Consider the following 22,306-nt stretch of genomic DNA (forward strand, 5'->3'; position numbering starts at 1 on the left):
TGCACATGTGTACCTAGCCTAAGAAATATACAAGAGGGCACCTTGTGAAATACATCTTCTGTTGAACTCTTAGCACTCATGTAGCAGGCAATGTGTGACTATTACTACTAGGGTTGGTACATAGGTAGGTACACACAATCTGGCATTCTGCAGAAACATTTCCACTGCTTCTGTTAGGAGCAGACATTTCTTTACAATTACTGTTGTCACAGAGAAAAAGGGAAAGGTGATCTAGAAGGTGAGTTTATAAAGTGTGATGACTGTTCCAGGAGGGTATGGATGGCATGGATGATCATTTCCATAACTCACTGGGGAAATGTCTCCAACTGACAACATATACGTATAAGAGTGACACTGGCACTGAGGATTCCCTATAAAATCAGACATTACATTAGGGTGCTGGCTGATGGTCCAGGTTGTCAGCTATACCCGGAATGACATCGATGACCCAATTCTACGGAGCAGACTCTATTCACTTACTGTCACAGTGGTGACACAAAAGTGTGTTTCAGGCTGCTCGTTTGCTTTAGTTCTGGTACCCACTATGCTTTGCCAAGTCATCATGGGATGTGCTGCCAACTACATACAAAATGATCCCAATAAAATCAGCACCCATGGAAGCTGCCGCCAGGTACCCACTTATGTCTACAATGTCCCTGTAATCACAGATATTAGATGCAGGAACAATCATTTTATGGGTGATTGCTAGGGGTTTGTGTTGCCAACTATAGCCAGGCTGATGAACCACTGGTGAGACCGGCCGCAACATACAACTTGTAACAAACTCCACAAAGCCACAGAGATATTATAGGTCTCCAGTATCCTGTTTCCCCCGATAAGAGCTACCCCGAAAACAAACCCTAGCAGGCGGTCACGTGGTGCGCAGCAGGATACCAAAGGACAGAGAGAGAGAAGGAGATTTTAAAGCACTGGAGCAAGGGGTCAAGAAATCACAGGGTGGGTATTAACCTACTCTGGTGTGACACTACAACTTTTTTAGGAGGTTGGTGGACTCTCTTTTCAAGGGGTTGTTGCTAGTATTTCATTCATTATCAACAATGCATTTTTTTTGCTTTTACTCAGATTTATATTTGTTACTTTCAGATTTATATTTGTTACCTTCAAACTGAAACGATGGAAAAGGATCCATCATGGAATTGAAAGAAAAATGGTGAGGGTTCTGATTGATTGATGGATGGATGGATGGGGGTAATGCAGAGTTGTAACCTATTTATGTTACCAAGATACCTTCCTTCTTCCTCCTATGTCTTTATAAACCTCAGCCACCTGTGCTAGTCTGTGCCAACCAGCAACAGTTGGTAGGTATGTCCAGAGAGAGCACTAAAAGAATAGTGCCATCCAGAGCACTGCCTCTAGGCCCATGTACAATCTCTGCCATGGTCTCACACAGGAGGATGGCACCCACTCCTATGAAATAGACCCACACAGGAGACTGGCACCCACTACTATGAAATGGACCCACACAGGAGACTGGCACCCACTACTATGAAATGCTGGCACCCACTACTATGAAATGGACCCACACAGGAGACTGGCACCCACTACTATAAAATGGACCCACACAGGAGACTGGCACCCACTACTATGATATGTACCCACACAGGAAGCAGGTCTTCAATGCTGTCTATGAAATGTCCCCAAGGAAGGAACTTGGTGCCAACTACAGCATGACCACTTACAGGTGACAGGTACACACGGCTATCTACGGAAGGCCCGCACACAGGAAGTAGGTACACACTGCTGTCTATGGAATAGTTGTAAGCAGATGGCAGATACCCAGCAGGGGCTATGGAGTGCCCCATACAGGAAGCATGATGCCAGTAATGTCTAGGAAATAACCCTACAAAGCTGGAACTCAGTGCTGTCTATGGGATGGCGGTATGTACACACTGTTCTCTATAAATTGCCCTCATGCACCAGAGGTATGTACACACTGCTCCATGAATTGCCCCACACACAGGAGGTATGTACACACTGCTCCATGAATTGCCCCACACACAGGAGGTATGTACACCACACAGGAGGTATGTACACACTGCTCCATGAATTGCCCCACACACAGGAGGTATGTACACACTGCTCCATGAATTGCCCCACACACAGGAGGTAGGTACACACAGTGCCCCCTATGGAAGCCCCCACACACAGCACGGAGTGTCCCGGCTCTCTTACCGCGATGAGGGTGCTGCTCCTGCACTGCTCCCCGTTGCTGTCCCCGGTCTCCATGGCTCCGCTCTGGTTTCCCCTGGCGGTGTCAGTGGCGCCGCTGGCCGCCGGTGGTTGCTGCCTGTGCTTGCTGGCTCTCTTGGCCTTGGCCTGCAGACAGCGCTGGTGCAGCTGGTAGGTGTGTTGGCGCTCCAGTTCCAGCCTCTCCCCGGCCGCCGCATCGTAGCGGGACTCGCAGTTGCCGTGGTGCCGCCGGCACAGCTCTATTCTCCGGCGGAGGCGCTCCATCACCGCGCTGTGCCGGGGGACCACGAAGTCCGCCATGTGTGCGAGCAGCGTCCCTTTCCTCCAACTCACTGCCCCCCGGAGCCACTCCGCCCGCTCGCCATTGTTATCTGCGCTGCCGCCATCTTGAAACTGCTTTTCTCTCTTTTTTTTTTCTTTGCTTTTTTTTTTTTTTTTTTTTTTTTTTCCTTCTCTGTGACGTCACGACACGCATCCAACAGCACAGGGCGTGGGCGTGGCCGAGCAGATGACGTTGTGTTTTGTAAACGGAGTTGTTTGTCTACGGTAGGGGCGGAGGGAAAAAAAAAGAGGCGATAGGTGGCTTCGCTTTTTGTCTTATCAGGAGGGAAGAGCAGCTTACTAAACTTAGAGGCGGCCATGGGCTGATTGTACGCTCTGTTCCCTCTCTTATTGTGTTCATTTATCATGGAAACAATATAACCTAAACATAGTGCTGTATAGGTGCACAGCTAGTGTAATCTAACAATACCTTCCACATATTGATACACCTGGATACCTCCATCCATCAATCATTCACCCTATTGTTACCCTGATCATCTGATTGGTGGTCAGAGCAGAGGGGAGGGGCATTGCTCAGCCAATGAATAAGAATTTACAATTTCCAATCCATGGCCCTGATTTATTAAAGCTTTCCAAGGCTGGATACACTTTTGTCAGTGAACCTGGGTGATCCAGCAAACCTGGAATGGATCTGATCCAGGATTCAAAACATTTGCATAACAAACATAGCAAATGGCTTAAAAGAAATCCATTCCAGGGTTGGTGGATCACCTAGCTTCTCTATTGAAAGTGTATCCAACCTTGGAGAGCTTTAATAAATCAGACCCATTGTATCAGTGAGAGGAGTATTCCCTATGAGCGAGGCCCAAACCAAAGTCCTGTCTATATGGAGCATTGCTTCTATCAGGAAAGTAATGAAAAACCCAGTTCCTTGGTAAAATACGCCCTGTATCACATACCAGGACATTAAGACTAGGTACACACGTGCAATAATTATCGTTAGAAAATGATTAACAACCAATCAACGATTATGCATGAAAATTTTGAACGATCGTATTGTGCACAATTCTGTACATGCTGCAACAATACGATCGTTCAAATATAATCCACCAATAATGTACACACGCTAGATACGATCGTTTGAATGATGCGGGAAGTGACATGTAAAGGAGAAAGTGAACTGCAGAACCATCCGAGATCACTGAACGACTGTACACACAATAGATCGTGAATGATCGTCGCTCAATCAGATCGTGCGGGACAGTCATTTATTTCCAGCAACATTTCTCGTTCATCGGCGTCGTTGTGCACTTGTTAATGATTATCCGTTGTTAATGGTAATAATTATTGCAAGTATGTACATAGCCTAAATCAGACCTGCAGAATCTTCCTCTGAGATATGGAGTGCTGACCATTTACACATTACCTTTTACACCAGGAAGTCAAAGATAAAATGTTCTATATTGTAGCCTTGTAGTCTTTAAAAGAGGTGGCTGCATTAGTTTTATTTTTCAGGATTTCTCCTCTTTTCACATGGTTATTCCTCCCTATTCCACTGTACCTATGGAAGAAGCAATGGTTCCATACTTATTACCCAGGCTAGACTTAAATATGTTTTACTCTCCTAAGCCCCATACACACTTGCAATTATAGTAGTTGGAAAGGATCTTTCAAGAACCTTTCCAACAATAAGAACCGCACTATGCATGAACGAGTGCTGTACATACAGCACCATTCTGCTCTATGGAGAGGGGAGGGGGAGAACGACGGAGAGGCACCCTGCTGCACGCTCTCCCCCTTCCCTTGCATTGGGATCGTTCGTCGTTCATTGTCCATGGATTCGCCAGGACGGTCGTTAGGACGATGAACGATGCGCGCTGTACATACTTCAGATTCTCGTCCGCTATCAGCCCTGAGCCAATTACCTGGGGAGAACTATTGGACGTGTGTACGTAGCTTTAATCTTCATTACATGGGGGGCTGTAGAGACCATTGTGACATAACCAGAAAAATGGAAACTACAGCCATCACATCCAGGCAATATGTTTTTTAGTTTACATATCATTCAATTCTTAATATTAAGATTTAAGCTTAATAATAACTGGTTCTCTTTAGTTTAGGAATGTGATATATTTAATTTATTAAAAAAATTTAAACAATATGACAACATTTCACCTGCTACTAAATCAAATTGTTTTATCCTTGTCACTTCTGGTGCCACTTACTTACAGGTAAAAAACGACAGCTTCATTTTGTCCTCCATGGATTTATTATTATTTTTGTTATATGATGAAAGAAGTTTCTATTCCAATTCATTTGTCCTAATGTTTCCATTTATTATTGTATCTTATACATTAGACCACAATATATTCCATAAAATATTATCTGAAGTTTTTGGATACCCTTACCCAAGTCATACTAAAACCCTTTATAAATAAACTTGCAATACATCATTTATATCTTTTTGAACTTCTAATAATTTTTGGTGTTCTACGTGATTTTAATTTTGTATGGCGTGTGATGGGAGTAACTCTTCTTGTCTTATTTCTTATTTATAAAATTTCTTATATAAAATTACTATATTTTGTTACATTTTATTACTTGCTCTTTTAATACCACATTAAAAAATTAAATTAAAGTGACACTACTTTTTACTATTACTAATAGTAAAAAGTAGACCCTACTATTTTACCTATTAATTTATGTGCAAATATTTACAAATATATCCTTCCAGCTGATTAATAAAAAAACTCCGGTCATTTACCCACAATTGTCTATATAGGAGACGGGGCAAATCATTTAATTATCCTGACCACCCAGCACAATGTGACCCCACATCCATTCTCAGCTCTCCTCTCATCACATGCTTATCTATCCTATGAAGAATATACCGGGGTTGCACCTGGGGTAACAAGATGACGTGTCTGTTAGTGCACAGGAACACCTCTTTTCATCATTCCTTTACTACAGTGAATATGTTAGAAGTTTAAATGGTCACACCAGGGCTGGGTTACTTGCATTGTGTGCCTCCCGTATATAATTATTTAAATACATTTTAATTAAACGCTTAACAAGGTGACATTTAGTTTGCTATAGTACTGTAAATTAAAAACTATTTCTTTTTTACACAAACACTTCCCCTTTTTTTATCTTTTGCAGCCTTTTCCTGTCTACATGACTGCACTGCATGGAGGCTTCATGTTATTGCTTAGGACTGGCTTCCTGATGGTACATGTCTGCCAGTGATTATCAATGCCACTGGCAGGCCATAAACCCAGGAGAGAAGAAGACAGGGGTGAGCTTTGTCACCCACAGGAACAGCCTAAACAAGGACCCTAATGGCAGGATCACCAGGTAATATTGGTATAGAAGCTGTAGATCCAAAATGAAATAAATGATAAGATTACATTAACAATGTAAAGTGTATATAAGGTTTTAGTATTTTCATTTGCATATACCTAAAGTATATTATCTTTTCAAATGCAGGCTTCCAGCACACCTAGATTTACTTGTTAGGTATGACATATATGTGACAATATTCCAGTTTACAGCGGAACTTTAGTTTCACTTGCAAAATTTGCAATCAGGCATGTCTTTATTGCAGGATAGGACAGGTGACGTCTCTAGATCTCTCTGTTCTGTATTAACACATACTTACCTACCTGTTTGTTATCTTCTTTTAAACAACATGTTGGATATTCTGGCATCCCTCACCTATGCACGGGAATTTCGCCATCCCGGCCCAGCCAATCAAGATGGCTGAGGATCAGGTGACCCGGAGAAGAAGATGGTGGCCCCTGTGACAGAATGAGGACAAGTGTATTTAAAAAATTGCCATCAATAGGGTTATTTTTTTTTGCAGAGGGGACATCACCTATTGTTTCTCCAATATAGGATCTGTCTGGTCTAATTTTTTTTAATTTACATATGACATTAAACATGTGCAAATTATAAGTCAAAACCTTGGTTTAAATCTTTTGCGCTATCTCATACATTATATAATTCTTAGGGCATCATTTCATGTAGAAAACATTTCTTTATTCAATTATCCTTATTCTGAAAATGGATATATGTTAGCATATGTAATAGGTAGTTGTCTAGCATTACTATTTGTCTGAATTTAAAGCTGGAGTTTAATCTGCTAACAAATGATTTTCAATAGAGTGACAACATCACCGTGTCTTAAAGCAGCTGGTGGGGAGGCTATCAAGGTGCTGTGCGCAGCTTCCTGAAAACATCACAGCACCCTTACCACTCACATGGGATGCTGAACCACTTTAAATGACAGAACTGAAATCCAATGAATAAAATAGATGGGGAAGGAATAGGCAGGCTGGTGAGGAAATGGCTAGATGATGTCAGGCATCTTTTAACCAAGAAATGGGGCAGGTCCTGCAGTTTTTAATGCATACTGTGTAAAACTTACATAGAAATTCAAGTAAGCAGCTTCAGAAAGGTAAGGAGCCCGTGCACCTGTGCAAGACTAATAGGAAGACTGGTAGTCAGCCCTGAGGTGATTATTGGACGAGAATCATCTGATGTGTATACATAGCCTAAGTAGGAAAATTGACAGCGGTAGGTGTGATCTCCTGATGCAGAAATAGTGACTGCAAACCCCTGCTAGTGCAATCAAAAGACATACAATATCCAAACCCTACACATGATGTCACACAAGCAAGCTGCAGTTATGGATACGGCAGCAATTATGGAGAATTAATTATGTTGAAAGCAAAGTCTGTATGGCAACAATTCCATTTGGAAAGGCAAGACCAAGTTTGACCTTTAGAGAAAAAGTCAAAATGTGTAAAAACTTTACCTTCTAGGCATATTGTATAAATGTGATCTTTACTCAAAGTATCCCCTACCTCTTCCGTCTAATGATACGTTGATTTAAATAGTACAGGTTTGCATTACCTTAAACCCAGCAACTTGCAGGACTTGAAATATCAGGAGGGGCTTTATTATGCAAATACAACCTTTAGCCTTCACATTCTTGCCTTCTGCTTGCCATATTTTATTATCGGTTAATAAAACAAAACTATTTGCCGCCATACTGATCCATATTTCAACACAGGGTGCCGCCATATTCTTTCTCTTTTTTTCCTAGTTGCAATCTTCGGTCATCTTGATTGGCTGGACCAGAATGATGCAACACCTGAGCAGGTGTGCTGGAGTTTATACAGTCCTGGCAGGGGGAGCGGAGATTGCACAGTATCCTGATAATCAACACTGAGCTACTAATGCATTGGTCACCTCCGATCATCAATCATTCATTGCTCTGCCAGGACAGATTGATGAACAGTCACATGCTAGATTTTCACCTGAAATGAACACAATCTTTTCTCTGGGGTGGCTATCATCTAGTGTGTCTTTAGGTAAATTATATATATAGGCACTTTTTAATTTTTGAGTATTCTGATATTTATCTTATTTGCAAAAGCTTTTGCGTTGATTTTAATGCTTTGCATGTGACTGTCAGCAAGAGGTTAAATTGTATATGAGTTCCTGTGTAACATTCTGCTGGCCTATCATCAGGAAGAACTGCCTTCCATAAGTGGGTGGTGACTGATGACAGCCTGTCCATGCTCCCCCCATAAGCTGTTGCAGTTTCCTAGCTGAAAACAAAACAAGTGGTTTATTTGTTTAACTTTTTTTTTTTTTCCTATTTGGAACAAAGTTCAGATTCTGCAGACTAAAAATAGAAGGAAGGGCAGCTCCTTTTGATTAGCAAGCTAAGCTCCACACACAATATAAAACAGCAGCTATTTTTAGCTGGATATAATTTCTGTTCCCTTTGCCTGACACTTTAATTCCATTTAAACCGGTTGGCTCCCTGTTTTATGGCTGTGCCCTTTCATATCTGCGCTTGTGTAACTTCCTTGCCACAGATTCCAACAATTATACAACTAAACTAGTCTTTGGGTAATGTTATGATGAGATTTACAGTGAAGACATTTTTTTTATCCTAGGAAGCAGTAAAGGGTTACGGCGTAAATTACACTGATTTCATGAACTGGAGTTTTATTACCATTCGCACTAAACATGTAAGTCTTAGAAAACTAAAAAGATCAATAGGATAGGACAGTGTAACTCTTTGTTACAAATAAAAGGATATCAGGATTTCCAAGGAGATTGGTGGTAATACAATAAGCCTGCGTACAGGGAATCCTAACATTATTTTAGGATGTATTTTATTCCTTACATTATGGCAGTCTGATATTTACACAGGCTGACAAAACAGGACTGGAATGCAAGCAAAAAAGAGACACACAGACTGTAATAGCAAATACTTACATACATAGAGAGAAGAGAGATTCCTCACTCAAAATTAGGCTTTGTTGGATGTATTATTATCTTTACCCACTTTGGTAAACACCCAAAGCAAATGAAATAAGTAGTGAAAGTTTAAATTGTGTACAAAGCTAATTCATTATGGTTATAAGTAAATATTAAAACGCTATTCCTTTTTTTTTCTCTCATTATGGTGGTTTAACTTCCTGTTCTGTAGACTCAAAGGGAAATGGAAAAAATATCTTTTTTAATGTGAGGGAAATCCTGTCTTTGACAGTTGTTCTGCTAATATTTATTTTATTCCTGTTTTGATGAAAGTTAGTGGATTTACACTTATTTTCATTCCCTGTCCCAGTGACATTGAGGATCAAGACAATTTGAAAGAGCAAATCTCCATAACACAGTACAAACAGACCAATACAAACTGGGAGTGGCCCTATCTCTTTACCACTCGGCCAAAACAAAAAAAGTTGTCTTTAAAAGTGAGCTTGTTCACTTTAATGCTGGATATCACATCTGTCTATACTTCTGTTTACAAACTACCACTCAATGATGCCACTAGAAGGGAACAGAAATAGTCATTACTTACAGGTATATTGGAATATGTGACTCATGCCCCCTCCTGCTGAATTAGTGTGTGGTGATTGGTCACCCATCCATATTATCACATGAGGGCAAGGATTAAATCTTCAACCCTGTGTAAGCTCTGAGCTGCGCTCTTATCATCTCCTGTCTGGACTACTGTAACATCCTCCTCTCTGGTACACTAACCCGACTCTCTCCTCTATTGTGAAAGTTGCAGCCAGACTCATCCATCTTTCCCACCGCTCCACTTCTTCTGCAGAATCTCTTTGTAGTTCTCTTCATTGCTTCCATTTCACCTTAGAATCAAATTCATCTCCTGTGCTTTGCCTTCAAATCCCTACACAGTTATTTTCCCACTTACATTTCTGACCTGGTAGAAAAATACCCCCCTTGCTGCTCTCTTTGCGCTTCCAACAATTCACTACTGACTTCCTCACTCATAACCTCCTCACACGCACAGCTCCAAGACCTTTCTGGAGCTGCCCCGACTCCCTGAAATGGTCTTCCACCTCCTATTCGGCTTGCTCCTACTTTTTGCTCATTTAAAAGAGCACCTAAAACCCATCTTTTCATACTTGCCTCCCCGTCTTCTGTCTTTTAAAATCCTCACTACTTCCCACCATTCCATATCCCCCTCCTATTGTGTGATACCTCCCACACCTCTTGGATTGTAAGCTCTTTTGGGCAGGATCATCTCCTCCTCCCGTGTCACTGTCTGTATCTGTCTGTCATTTGTAACCCCTATTTAGTGTATAGCGCTGCATTATTTTGCTGGCACTATATATACTATTTATTATTATTATTAATAATAATAAAAATAATAACCAACAAAGGTTCTCAGATCTGATCAACTTTTAGGCACTTATTCTCCTCCACATCCCCCTCGATAACTTATCTTTCTCTTCTATGCAATTATTTGGGGCACAGGAACACCATTCAAATCTAGTAGCTGCAAGTGTTCTTTCCTGACCGACCAGTACAGACCTATAGACTTCCAAGGTGCTGTGTCCTAAGGTTGTATTGTGCAGGTGTTACAGACCTTCTGCTGCTGGATGTAAAGAAACAGTGAACGGAGACCCATGTACAGCATCCATACAGGTGTCCCACTGTGTTGGATCCCTAAATGATCAACCTCTAGTGAGGACTTACCACAGACCTAGCTGTAGGAAGTACTATCTTCTTTTCTCCAAAGAGGGATCAGCAGCAACAATTACTGAACATCTGTACAAAGCTTTGGGTAAGTTGTTCAAAGTGCCGTGTAGGCATATAAAATAACCACCTGTGATCCAGCTCATTACAGAAAACATACATTTCTGAGCTTTGAATCATAAGGAAAAGGACCGGAGCAGATTGGCCTGAATATATGCAAAAAATGATTTATAAATTATTTATTTTAATTGGTGGATTTATCCTAAAGCTGAACTTCAGCCTTATCTTCTTTAACAATTGTACTGCTGTACTGAAATTGCTTCATTTAATTTCAATTCACAGTGTGATCATCTCATAGTGTGCATTAAAGCCTGAGGCAAGTCAGATAGAGCCTGAGTCATTACCTAGGTGGAAGATATTTAGCATCATCTAGCCCATTACTCAACAACCCAATCTTTAATTTTAGTTTCAGTACTTTCAATCATAAAGGCTCTCCATTTGATTACTACTAATATTTAGCATGTGGATGTGGTGGTAAAGTAGGACCAAAGAAAGGCAAAATATATCTGCTGTCAGGGCAAGGGTTTTTATTACTAATAAACTGGATTTATAAAGCACCAACATATTAGGCAGCGATAGGTAGCAAATGACAGATATGGACAGTGACACAAGAGCTCACAATCTAAGTGTTCTTGCCATAATATGCATGCACATCATGGCAGACTTGATTGCTAAAGCACTCCACATCACCCATAGCTGTGATATCTCCCGTCACTAGGTCACCCACATCAGGTCTCTTTCCAGGTTCAGTGTCCTTGGCCATCTTTGGCTTCTTCCGGTTTCTCAAATTCACTGGAATCTGGAAGAGCATATTTTGTTTGGCTGACTCATCTGTACTGATTGTAACTTTTTAGTGTTGTCAGGGAAATTCACTTGTCAATGAACACACCCAGATTGTAAATCTGTGGCACAGTCTATGGGAACTGGAGCAAAGTAAACTGTATGCTGTGAGGAATCTGATTGGTTGTGGACTCCTTGTTGCTGTCTTTAGAAACCAGCCCTGCACACTCCCACTTACCCTATTTAGAATATTTTGGAACTGTTCCAGTCTTTTCAGGTCAACAAGCGTAAGAAAAGGCTCAGTACTTTGCACAACAAAAATCTGTGCACATACCCAGCATTGTGAATTTTATAAAATAGACAAGATCTTATGACATTGTCACAACAAAAAAGCATAAATAGATTGTCAGTAAAAGCAGGGAAGTAGTAAAAAGCAATGAACACATAATCTACTTAATCTCTTGCTTACTTCAGAGTGCTTTAAATGCATCACATTTTTTTTGTAGTAGCAGATTAGTGTGGAGTAATGGTCTCCTCGTAATATAAAAGTTTAGCTTAGTCTAAATTCACAACAGTACCAATGAAAAAAAAATCAAAATCTAGAGCATTAAATGTTTTTAGAACTAATCTATTACAGTGTTTGCTTTTATAAAATGTGAACACTTCCATAAAAGGATTAGTTGTTTGTAGGATTCTTGCCTACAAACATCTATTTTCAGAAGGTGTGTGATCTAATGTAGAGGTCCTCCACTATGGTCCCAGACTATCCTTGTGCTCGGACACCTATATCTCTGTACTTCCCCCTTCCTGATGTGTCTTATTCAGTTACCGTGTATTGTCATGGTGTATTATACCCTGGTCACATTTTGTTTGTGTTATATTTTTCTCCTTCAGAAATGTTACACTGTTCCAATTTTTTTTTATCATATATGTATATTCCTATGTTTATTGTATATCATGTATGTTTGGTCATTTGATTCCTGCTTGTATTTTGAATGTTATTGTGTTGATTTTTGATAAAAAATAATAGTTGGTATGCTTACTGACAATTCTAAATTAGTAATTTTGTATGTGGTCAGTTCAGACACAGCTTCATAAAGGGTATGTGCCCAGGATTGATACAAAACCAGGTTAGTTTCTTGGCTGTCCACCCAGTGGGGGAGTCAACGGTTCAATGGTGGTGATATGTTGTAAGTGTATAACATTCCTAGCCTGGTAATTTTTTGATAGAATGGGTATTGTTAATCAGACAATCGATCAACGTATGGCGAGGATAGCTAGCTAACTAGAGGGTTGGATTAATATGGTGGGATACATCCAATGCTTTTTGGGCATCCCCTTCTTTTAGGTTGAGTGCTATTTCATATCTAGCTCCAGGAGCTTTTTCTTGAAGAAACTATGAAGGCTGAACTCTCCTGAAAAAGTTCTGAACAGTGAAGCAGGGTGGCTCAGGGGTTGGTACTTTGGTTTTTGCAGTGCTAGGTCCTAGGTCCAAATCTTGGGACACGATCTGCATGGAGTTTGCAGGTTCCCCCCCAGGTTTGTCTGGGTTTCCCCTAGGTACTCTGGTTTCCTCCCACATTCCAAAAACATGCAGTTAGGTTAGTAAGCCCACCCCTCCCAAAATGACCTTAGAATGTGTTAAAGACATATGATTATAGTGGGGCATTAGATTGCAAGCCCCTATGTGGGACAGCTAGTGACATGACTTTGGACTTTCTAAAGCGCTGCGTAATATGTCAGCGCTATATAAATACTGTGTAATAATAGCAGTGACTGGAATTACATGAGTTCTGAATTTACTACCTTTAGGGATAGTTTGTATTACAAGGATTACAGAAGATGCCAACATTGCCCTCTTCCTGAAAACCCTAAGTGCCAGGCGTTTTCAGGTTCCTTAATTAATAACCCAAAACAATGTGTAGTGTATACCTGCACACAAGTAATAGAAGTCAGAAAAAATGTGTTTTGAAAGTAAATTCAAGCTGTTTATCACTTGGGAAATTACCTTAATACATATTACATAATATATAATACCCCAAAACATTACATACATTGTGGATTGCCGTTATATGTGGTATCTGAATTTCATTGTTTCATTTTTTTTTTTTACCCATGTTGTCTAATTAATATCCTGTTTTATGGGTGTCACTCACCCCACTTCATCAGGACAGTAGAAACAGGTCAGAACTACTGAAACTAGCTCCTTTTTTTTTATACCATAGATAAGCAGGGTTGTTGATTCCTTAGCACCATAAAAAGCACAGGATGTTATCAGCTGGGTATTGTTTTGCAGACAAGAACATCAGACTACACCACTGCAACTTTTTTTTCTAACATACAGACACTGACACCTTTCAGCCTTTAATAAGTAATAGAAATGGGCAGGCAGTGGGAGGCAAACCTTTCGCACAACAACGCTGGGTACTGAGGTCCACAATTTTAAATTGAAAAAAAAACCAAAAAAACAAGATTACATAAGCACAAGTCTGTTAACAAGCAAATGTTCACAATAACCTACTATCACCCCTGAAAATGATGTATATGAATATTAATTCTGGTGTCTTTCATTACAAGTTATTATCCTTTTACATTTCTAAATGATTGCATCAATTATTTGATCTTATGCTTTTTTTTATTTTTGTCTAATTGACTTGTGCTGTATTATAGTTATGTAATCGTTTTATATGTTTTGTATTATTGAGGGGTTGCATTGTTCTTGTTTGCTGGACTAGAGCGAGATGTTTCTGGGGGTACATTAAACACCCATGACTGGTCAATTGAAACCTTATTTTCCTTTATTTTTTTGTACTTGCCTAACAGATATACCAAAATGCAACATGCCATAGGTGTGTGTGTGTGTGTGTGTGTGTGGGGGGGGGGGGGTTAGGGAAATGATATTTAAGGTACCACCCCCAGCAATATATTTTCAATATGGACTATAAGCCACAAGACGTAAAAGCTACAGAATACTTATTCTGCAAATTATAGTTGCTGCACTGTCATTGTGACCCTATTTCAGCAAGTATCCAGTCAAGTATTCTCATGAGGATTTTCCAGATCTGCACATTTGTTTCAGGTCACTGAGGCAGAAGCCAGTATGTTAGCCAAGCAACTAGCGGATAGAGGATTAAGGAAAGTTTTACTTTTTTGCAAGTCTAAAGCTACATACACACTTCCAATTATTATCGTTGGAAAACGAACGACGAACGTTCATGCACGATATATACGAACGATCGTATAGCACCGATCCTGCACATAGAGATAACGACACGATCGTTCGTAGATATTGTACACACAATAGATACGATCGTTTGAGCGATAGAGGAACTATGTGCACGACAGGAAAGTGAACGGACGTTCGTTCATCACGCATGCTCTGAACATGGACGATCAACGAACGACCGTACACACGAACGATGTTCAACGATCGTCGTCCAATCCGATCCGTCGGTCCGGTCGTTCGTTTCCAGCGACTTTCCTCGTTCGTCGGCGTCGTTGGTTACTTTTTTACGAACGATTTTTTGCCCAATCGATCGTTCGTCGTTCGATTGGAACGATAAAAATTGGAAGTGTGTACGCACCTTAATGGTGAAAGTGCACAGATTGGTATGCTGTTGGTTTGGGGGAATTTGGCTGTAATTTGAACTTTGCACTCTTCAGGGATGGGCAAACCTTGCTAGTCCCCATACACAAATTTGAGTATGTAGAGGAGAACCAAGTGCCAGTTGAACTTTTGATGATGGATCTGGCTGGTTACTTGAGTAAATGTTTACCATTGTTTCTTGCACAATAGGCCTTGCATATAAAAAGCAACTGCAACCAGGTGTCTTTCATTTTCTAAGGCAAGTTCAGGATAAAAATAACTCCTGTTGGCAATTCTGTTTAAAATGCGAGATTCTCTTAATAAAAAGCAACTGCAGGTAAAATCAGAGAGCTAACACTGGGGACCAATTTTGAACACATTTTTTGTGGACTTCAATTTTTAGGCTTATTTACACTAAATATATCACGTCACATTTTTTCCTCTACCGCTTATATTATTGCAATTACTGTAGCGTGGACTTGTTTAGACTAATAATTTACACGCAGGACAGTGTGGTCAAGGGTTGTATGCTGCTCTACGTAGTGAATAAGCAAAATTTCTTTTTCTACTTACACATGTATTTCTTTCCTTTCAGATCATGTCTGGCTCTGCTGTTTCTCGTCTTAGGTGCCTAAACAACCCTGATTAATTTTGTTATATCTGTGGCAGTTTCACCATTCCCAGTCAAAGGGTGAACATCAGCACATTTGTAGAGCAAGCCTATTTGGCATATTTCAAAGTTAAACTTGGTGATCAAGTCTTGGGCCCCTCATAAGTTGTGCAAACAGTGTGTCAAAGGTTCACGGATGTGGACAAAGGGAACACGTGATAAGATGCCATCTGGTATACCTATGGTTTGGCGAGAGCCAGGAGATCATTTCAGTGACTGTTACTTTGGTATAGTGAAAACTTCAGGATATAACAAGAAAAATAAATGTAACAGAGTATCCTAGTCCAATATGAACTATATGCCCAGTGGCTCATTCAGATGAAATCCCAGTGCCGGTTTTCGTTACATTACCCTCTCTTGAAGAGCATGATTGTGGTGATTAACTAGAAGACAACAATGAAGAGTTTAAAATTGAAGAGGACTCTGTTCGTTAGGGATTTGATCAGCATGAGTTGAGTGATTTGGGACTAGTGAAGGTGGTTTCAGAACTCCTAGCATCAAGAGTGCGTGAGAAAAACGTACTTGAAAAAGGAACTAAGGTATCGTACTTTCGAACCAGAGAAATTGCATTTCTGCAGTACTTTACAACTGACAGTGGCTTTGTGTATTGCCATAACATAGCTGGTTTAAAGAAGGAATTGGGAATTCTAATCTATAACTCAAATGAATGGCAACTATTCATCAATAGCTCAAAGCAGAGCTTAAAGTGTGTCCTCCTTTACAATGGCAATATATTTGTGTCAGTCCCAATTGGCCATTTAGTTTCTCTTTGTGAAAAATATGCAGACATAAAGAAAGTCATTGAGTGTATTACCCACACAATTGGGTCACCTATGTTGACCTTAAAATGGTATGCTTCCTTCTTTGTCAGCAACACGGATACACCAAGTATCCCTGTTATCTGTGCATGTGGGACAGCAGAGCTCGTGAGAGGCATTGGGTGGAAAGGAATTGGCCTCCAAGATCTGCCCTAAAACCAGGTGATCTATTCTACATAAGGCACTTGTTGATAGATTAAATTTCCCGCCTCTGCACATGAAACTGGGTCTGATGAAGCAGTTTGCTAAAGCTTTGCCAACTGAAGGAGACGTTTCAAGTAACTCATTTTGGCATTTCCTAGCCTGTCATTTGAAAAAATAAAGGCCGGTGTGTTTGATGGTCCACAGATTCGGCAGCTCATCAAAGATGAACATTTCATCAGGACAATTTCAGAAGTTGGCTTTGAATAATCAAGCATTTTTTTCATTGTGAAGAAAACACACAAGCAAATAATAACTCAGAAATTGTCCATAAACTCATGGAGAGCTACAAAATGCTTGGTTGCAATATAAGCATCAAGGTGCATTTTCTGCATAGCCAACACTGAACACTCCAGGAAAAGCTATAGGCGTAAATTTTTACCTTAACTGATTATTTTCAAATGTTTTACTGTAAAAAAATTGTCAGTAACAATAAATCCTTTGTATGAACAAAAGAAATTTAAATAAAGAGTACATTCAAGTTATTCTTTCATTGTATGTAAACTTTGTATGATTTTTGACAAAAATGGAAGGCACCCTGTAACGTAAAAACTGGATGTGATAGGAAAAAAATGGGGTCATTTCTGGATTCACCACCCAAAAATTAGTAAAAAAACAAGTGTAAAATCTAACTCAAGAAAAAATGCGTTCCCCAGTGTAATCAATTCAAATCAATTTTATCCCCTTGTCTCCCTTGCCAACATCTAAACAGAGATCAACTTCAGTCCAGACCACACTACCCAGTAAACAAAGCAGCAACTATTCAGCCTTGTTAATGTAACAGATGTAAGGACAAATTGAGGTTTTAAAATGTTACATTCTTAGATGCTTACTTGAAAAATGGCAGGTAAGCAGGAAGTTTAGGGCAGTTTGAAAAACTTAGCATCTGCTGCTAGGAAGCTGCCGATACCTGGCTATTTTAATGAGGAAAACATGCAATAGATAATTTGGAAAACTAAGTATGCAAACTTTTACAAGGGTTTTGCTGCTACCAGGCTTTGAGAAAGCTTTAGAATTACCAAAACTTGAAAAAGATTGATAGCAGTTGGTTTAGGCACATCCTATTACTATTAGGATCTTTTTTTCCAGAAGACCCTGTAATTAGATAATTCCTTAAAACTGCAGTTTTCAACAAAATACTGTGTGTGCATTTACCATTTTAAACATGTTATTTACCTGTAAAAAGTAGTAGGAACCAAAAGACACCTAGATACACCTTAAATTAATTAAATTCTCACCATTAGATGTTGCAAGATGCCATGTCTAGTTTACCAAAATTTCAATTGCGCAAGGGCCAGACCTGACACAAACCAAAACATACATACTCCTAGTCCGAAACTTTTATAACTTTTGAACATTTCAGTTTGACATCAAAGGTTGGACAGCATTAAAGCCGCAGTTAACAAAATGGCCCATTTTAAGTCAACGTTAGTCTTTCGTTGCAACGTGTACATTGTTTTATCAATTTTTATACTATTTAAGCAAATGGTATATGCTGAAATTTACTTGTCATCTAACCTGTAGCAGAAAATAAGAGTGTTCTTGTTGTGAAAACTGAAAATTAACAGAAGTTACAGTAGAAAATCTAAGGAAAAGGGGTAAAACCACAATGTTAAAAAAAAATCCAAAATAGGAGTGTGTTCTATTTAAAGATAATGCATTTTTTAATGAGAACCTTAACACAGGCAAAGTGCCTACCCAGTCAGCAATTTCTAGAAGAATAACAGGTTCTGTAGTAGTAGGGAACCTTCCCTAGGGCTGCCACTGGTTCTAGGAGTCAGTGACAGCCCCATAGGATGGGAAGCTTTGAATGTACAAGCTAACAGGCCATCTTAAATGCTACCTACACACCTCAGATGATTATCACCTCAGGTCTGGTTTTGGATGAGAATGTGGTGTGTGTACAGTGTTAGTCCGGACGTCGTTCATGGATCTGTCCTGGCAGAAGTGAAGTGGAGAGCGCAGTGGGTGCAGCTCACTTGTTCTCCCCCTCCCCTCTCCATAGAGCAGAATGGCACAGTATGTACAGCACCTGTTCATGCATCGTTCAGTCCTTTGCCATTGAAAGGATTGTGAAAGATCTTTTCTAATGACAAAAATCCAACATGTGTACACAGCCTTACAGGCTCCTTTATTACAGGTCAGATTAGGCTGAGAGCAGCAAAACACCATGCATATTTTTTAAATAAAATGTTTATTTTGTGTTCAACTCTGAACCCCTACATTAACAAGATAATTTATTATGCAATGCAACAAGAGAAATGGAAAAAAACAAAACACAAAAAATAAAAAACAAAACATAAAACAAACCTCACATTGTTACAGCAAATTGGACTGTCAGCACATACCAGCAGAGTCTAGCCCAAATATCTGCGATGGTGAAGTTTTCACTGGCGCTAGGAAGCTCTCTCGTGCACTTCTCTCTTTGAGTGAGCCAAGTACACAGGTGTAATAAAAACAATGGACTGCAAACATGTCAATTACAAAACAACTTATCTTTAAATAAGATTGGTAAAATATACATGAAAAGGAAGCTGCCACTGAAAGACTTAATACATAGGTAGTGTTTTCCCCCCCAACCATATAGAACACAAAGGGCTTTTTCATGTTGGTCTCAATATACCCTTTGCAGATATTCAGGTTAGAAGTAACTGCTGGGCCAGAAAAGTGTACCGGTTTATACACACAGCATAGGCAGCAATTATATTGTGGTCTAAATTGACAAAAACCTTTCCTATACTTTGTGACATTACTAGTGCAAGAGACATAAGGGTTACTGTTGCCCTTAGCAGCTACCTTTTTTTATTTTTATTGAATGACAACCTGCTCTAGAATAATGACATATACTTTGATTTGCCATCATGGGTCATAGGAAGGGTCAGTTCACATTGACACGTTTTGAATAGATGCAAATAAGCTGAACAACCCAAAACCTCTTGTGTAAACTTGGGACAGCAATGCCAAGATTTTCAAGTCTCTGTGTCTTGCAATCTTGTGAGGCAGGTAAAAGGGTTCTATTCTTAATGTAGGATTCATTAAATTAAAATTGCAGCAGAATAGAGACATTAAAGGCAGAAAGAGCTTGGAACTCTTGCAAGAGAGCTTTCTATCATATAAACTATTTCAACTGTTCAGCAGAAATTGTTTTTTCTTTGCATGTACTGCTCCTTTAATTACACCTAATCAAAATGTTTGGATCACCTGTAACTCTTGCTATGTGTAAGGTAACAGTACACTTTACATGCAATCATGGCTATCAAAGACCAACAGAAGGAAAGGAACATTAGTAAAATCTGTAAGATTGTGATGACTCCACTGGGCCAGTCCCTCTTAAATAACATCAAGTAACAGACATATAATAAACAGCGGAAATTCACAATGAAGAATAATGAAAGCTTAAGGCCCACTTCACAATATGCTGTTATGTTACTATGCAGTAATATGCCCAGTGTTTTACAAACAGTAACATATTTAAAACCCAGACCCATTTTCCCCTCCCCAAATGTATTAATCCAAGCACATGTAGGTGCTTTAACACTCACTGTACGTGTCTGTTGGGTGGCCATTGTACTAGAATGAAAACCCAACACTACGCACAGCTAAACTGCAACATGTTAGTATAATACAATATTGTGAAGTCAGCCTGAATGATGGTCAACATGATGTTGTAGAACTAAGAAAGCACACAAAGCAAAAAGATATATGTATATATTTATATTTACATAGGCTCACACAGACAGGAGAGGGACAAAATCCTAGAACCTGCTTAAAGTAGACCAATATTTTTGGTCCAATGGGCCCACTTTTACCAGAGACCAAGGGCAGCATGCATGGAGTCAGGATAGAAACATGCCTTTGGAACCAAATGAGAAATGTATTTAAAGGGGCGCTCTGTTACAAGAAGAGGAAAAAAATATCATCTTAAAAAGGAGAGAGAGCTATTGATATTGGTGAAGGGGGGAAAAAAATATCTTTCTGTTTTTTTTTTATAGCTAGATAGCTTCCTAAAACATCTTTATTGTTTATCTAGGATTAATACATTTTATTACACTGAAGTTTGGAAGATTTTGGCAATACTATATTGTTCCTTTAAAAAAAAAAAAAAAAAAATCAAACAGCACAGTTAGTTTTTGTTACACTGCATATCCCCACAGAGAAGTCAACTAAAGTTAAATACAGAAAAGATGAATTTTTATTTTGCTGCCACATCAGTGACTGCAAATTCTAGACACTGTTTAAATTCAGCTCCAACACGTCGGTGACAGTATCTTGTGGCTTCAATAAAATGAGAACCAGGGTGGTGGTCAAATTTTTGTTGCAACTCTGTAGAAATGGTCAACTTTTTTCTATATTAACTTTGCCAATATTTTAAGTTCATAAATTGTATTTCTTTCCTAGGTGTTTAATCTCTTCGCGGTTTTCGATTTCTGGGAGATCTGTTCAAATCTTCTTTCTCCTAATAAAGATAAGAACAGGATTTTATTGAAAGTTAAAATGATTTCACTGGACATAATTATTCTGCAATTAAAAAGTGCACTTTTTTTGTAATAAAAACAAACAGTAAAAGCAAAAAAGAGTTATACTGTTGAATGACAATTAGAAGTATTGATCAATCGGGACATATGAATTATCAAAACAAAAAACAATAAAAAAAAACAAAAAAAACAGGGCTACTGGGCAAACAAATGAAAACATACTAAAAGGAATATAGTGGTTGTAATTTCTAAAGACCTTCTGAAAGCCTGGATGTCATGCTGATGCCAACATTCTAAATCACTGACTGCAGCATGGGAAGTCAGAAATATTGATTTCCATACTTGTTCTAGGTCAGTGATTCAAAGCACTGAAGACACTTGATCCAACATGACAGCCCCATGTCTTCTTTATTTCAGTAAGGCACACGGTTAGGAATTTAATTATAGTATTTGAAAAGATTCCTTGGCAAAACGAAGTGGTTGCATTGTTTGGGATTGATTTTGTGTGATTGAAAATCATGATTATCTTATATTCTTATAAATGGGCTGTTCCCTACAGTCAGGCAACTTAACAAGTAACTAAAACTGCATAGTGATAGTAGTTCAGAATTAAAACTGCTGAAATTAGAAGTGAACTTTTAAACAAATACAAGAATTTATTGCAGTCACTTCCATATAACAGATTTTAAGCTCCACCTCTACTATTTAACAGACACAAAAAAAACTTTTTTTCCCCAAATCTGCAAATTTTTCAGGAGAAAAAAAAGTCAAAGGAACCTTAAATTAGTTTCTAAAGCCGCATCTCTGCTCCTCTGAAGTGCACACATTAACTTTGCTTTATAGCAACTGACTGATTTGACATATCTATATAGTATGTGTTTATTCACTTATTAAAAAGGTAAAAAAACAAAAAATCAAAAAACAAAAAAGAACAAAACACACTCGCTTATTTGGGAGTTTATGATCACATTTTAACTAGGTTGGAGGACGAATCTGTATAAACCTGCATCAATCTAAAAACTTTTACATGTATGTCAGTACAAAATAATAAAACAAAAAAAAAAAAAAAAAAAAAAAAAAAAAAAAAAAAAAAAAGACTACAATGTAACACCAGCATGCACCAAAAATATGTGCTTAGAACAAATACACAGATTAGTGACTGACTCCTTGTGCTTTATTCTTCATCAGTGATCCAAAA

The 22,306-nt window shown here is 39.0% G+C and overlaps 2 protein-coding genes and 1 long non-coding RNA gene across 6 annotated transcripts in view; 1 reads left to right on the forward strand and 2 right to left on the reverse strand.

The window, feature by feature from the left end:
- Positions 1-2,999, reverse strand: part of MAML1 (mastermind like transcriptional coactivator 1) — a 51,263-nt gene extending 48,264 nt beyond the window's left edge. The window contains exon 1 of one of the 2 annotated variants that reach the window (XM_072400589.1): positions 2,194-2,999. In XM_072400589.1, the coding sequence (XP_072256690.1) occupies positions 2,194-2,511 (318 nt within the window). In that variant the 5' untranslated portion in view covers positions 2,512-2,999. The remainder of the gene's footprint in view (positions 1-2,193) is intronic. The other variant, XM_072400588.1, reaches the window with a different exon arrangement.
- A 1,284-nt stretch (positions 3,000-4,283) lies between these two features.
- LOC140323494 (uncharacterized) lies at positions 4,284-15,771 on the forward strand. 2 transcript variants are annotated; one of them, XR_011919385.1, is made up of 3 exons: positions 4,284-4,441; positions 5,653-5,847; positions 15,540-15,771. It is a non-coding gene; the product is annotated as an uncharacterized lncRNA (long non-coding RNA). The 2 variants fall into 2 exon arrangements; XR_011919384.1 differs by lacking the exon at positions 15,540-15,771 and adding an exon at positions 6,240-6,454.
- A 4,561-nt stretch (positions 15,772-20,332) lies between these two features.
- Positions 20,333-22,306, reverse strand: part of CANX (calnexin) — a 28,198-nt gene continuing 26,224 nt past the window's right edge. For both annotated transcript variants that reach the window (XM_072400592.1, XM_072400590.1), the window contains exon 15: positions 20,333-21,089. In XM_072400592.1, coding sequence (XP_072256693.1) covers positions 21,036-21,089 — 54 coding nt within the window. In that variant the 3' untranslated portion in view covers positions 20,333-21,035. The remainder of the gene's footprint in view (positions 21,090-22,306) is intronic.

The sequence above is a fragment of the Pyxicephalus adspersus genome, chromosome 2 (genome assembly GCF_032062135.1).
Source record: "Pyxicephalus adspersus chromosome 2, UCB_Pads_2.0, whole genome shotgun sequence".
NCBI classification, from domain to species: domain Eukaryota; kingdom Metazoa; phylum Chordata; class Amphibia; order Anura; family Pyxicephalidae; genus Pyxicephalus; species Pyxicephalus adspersus.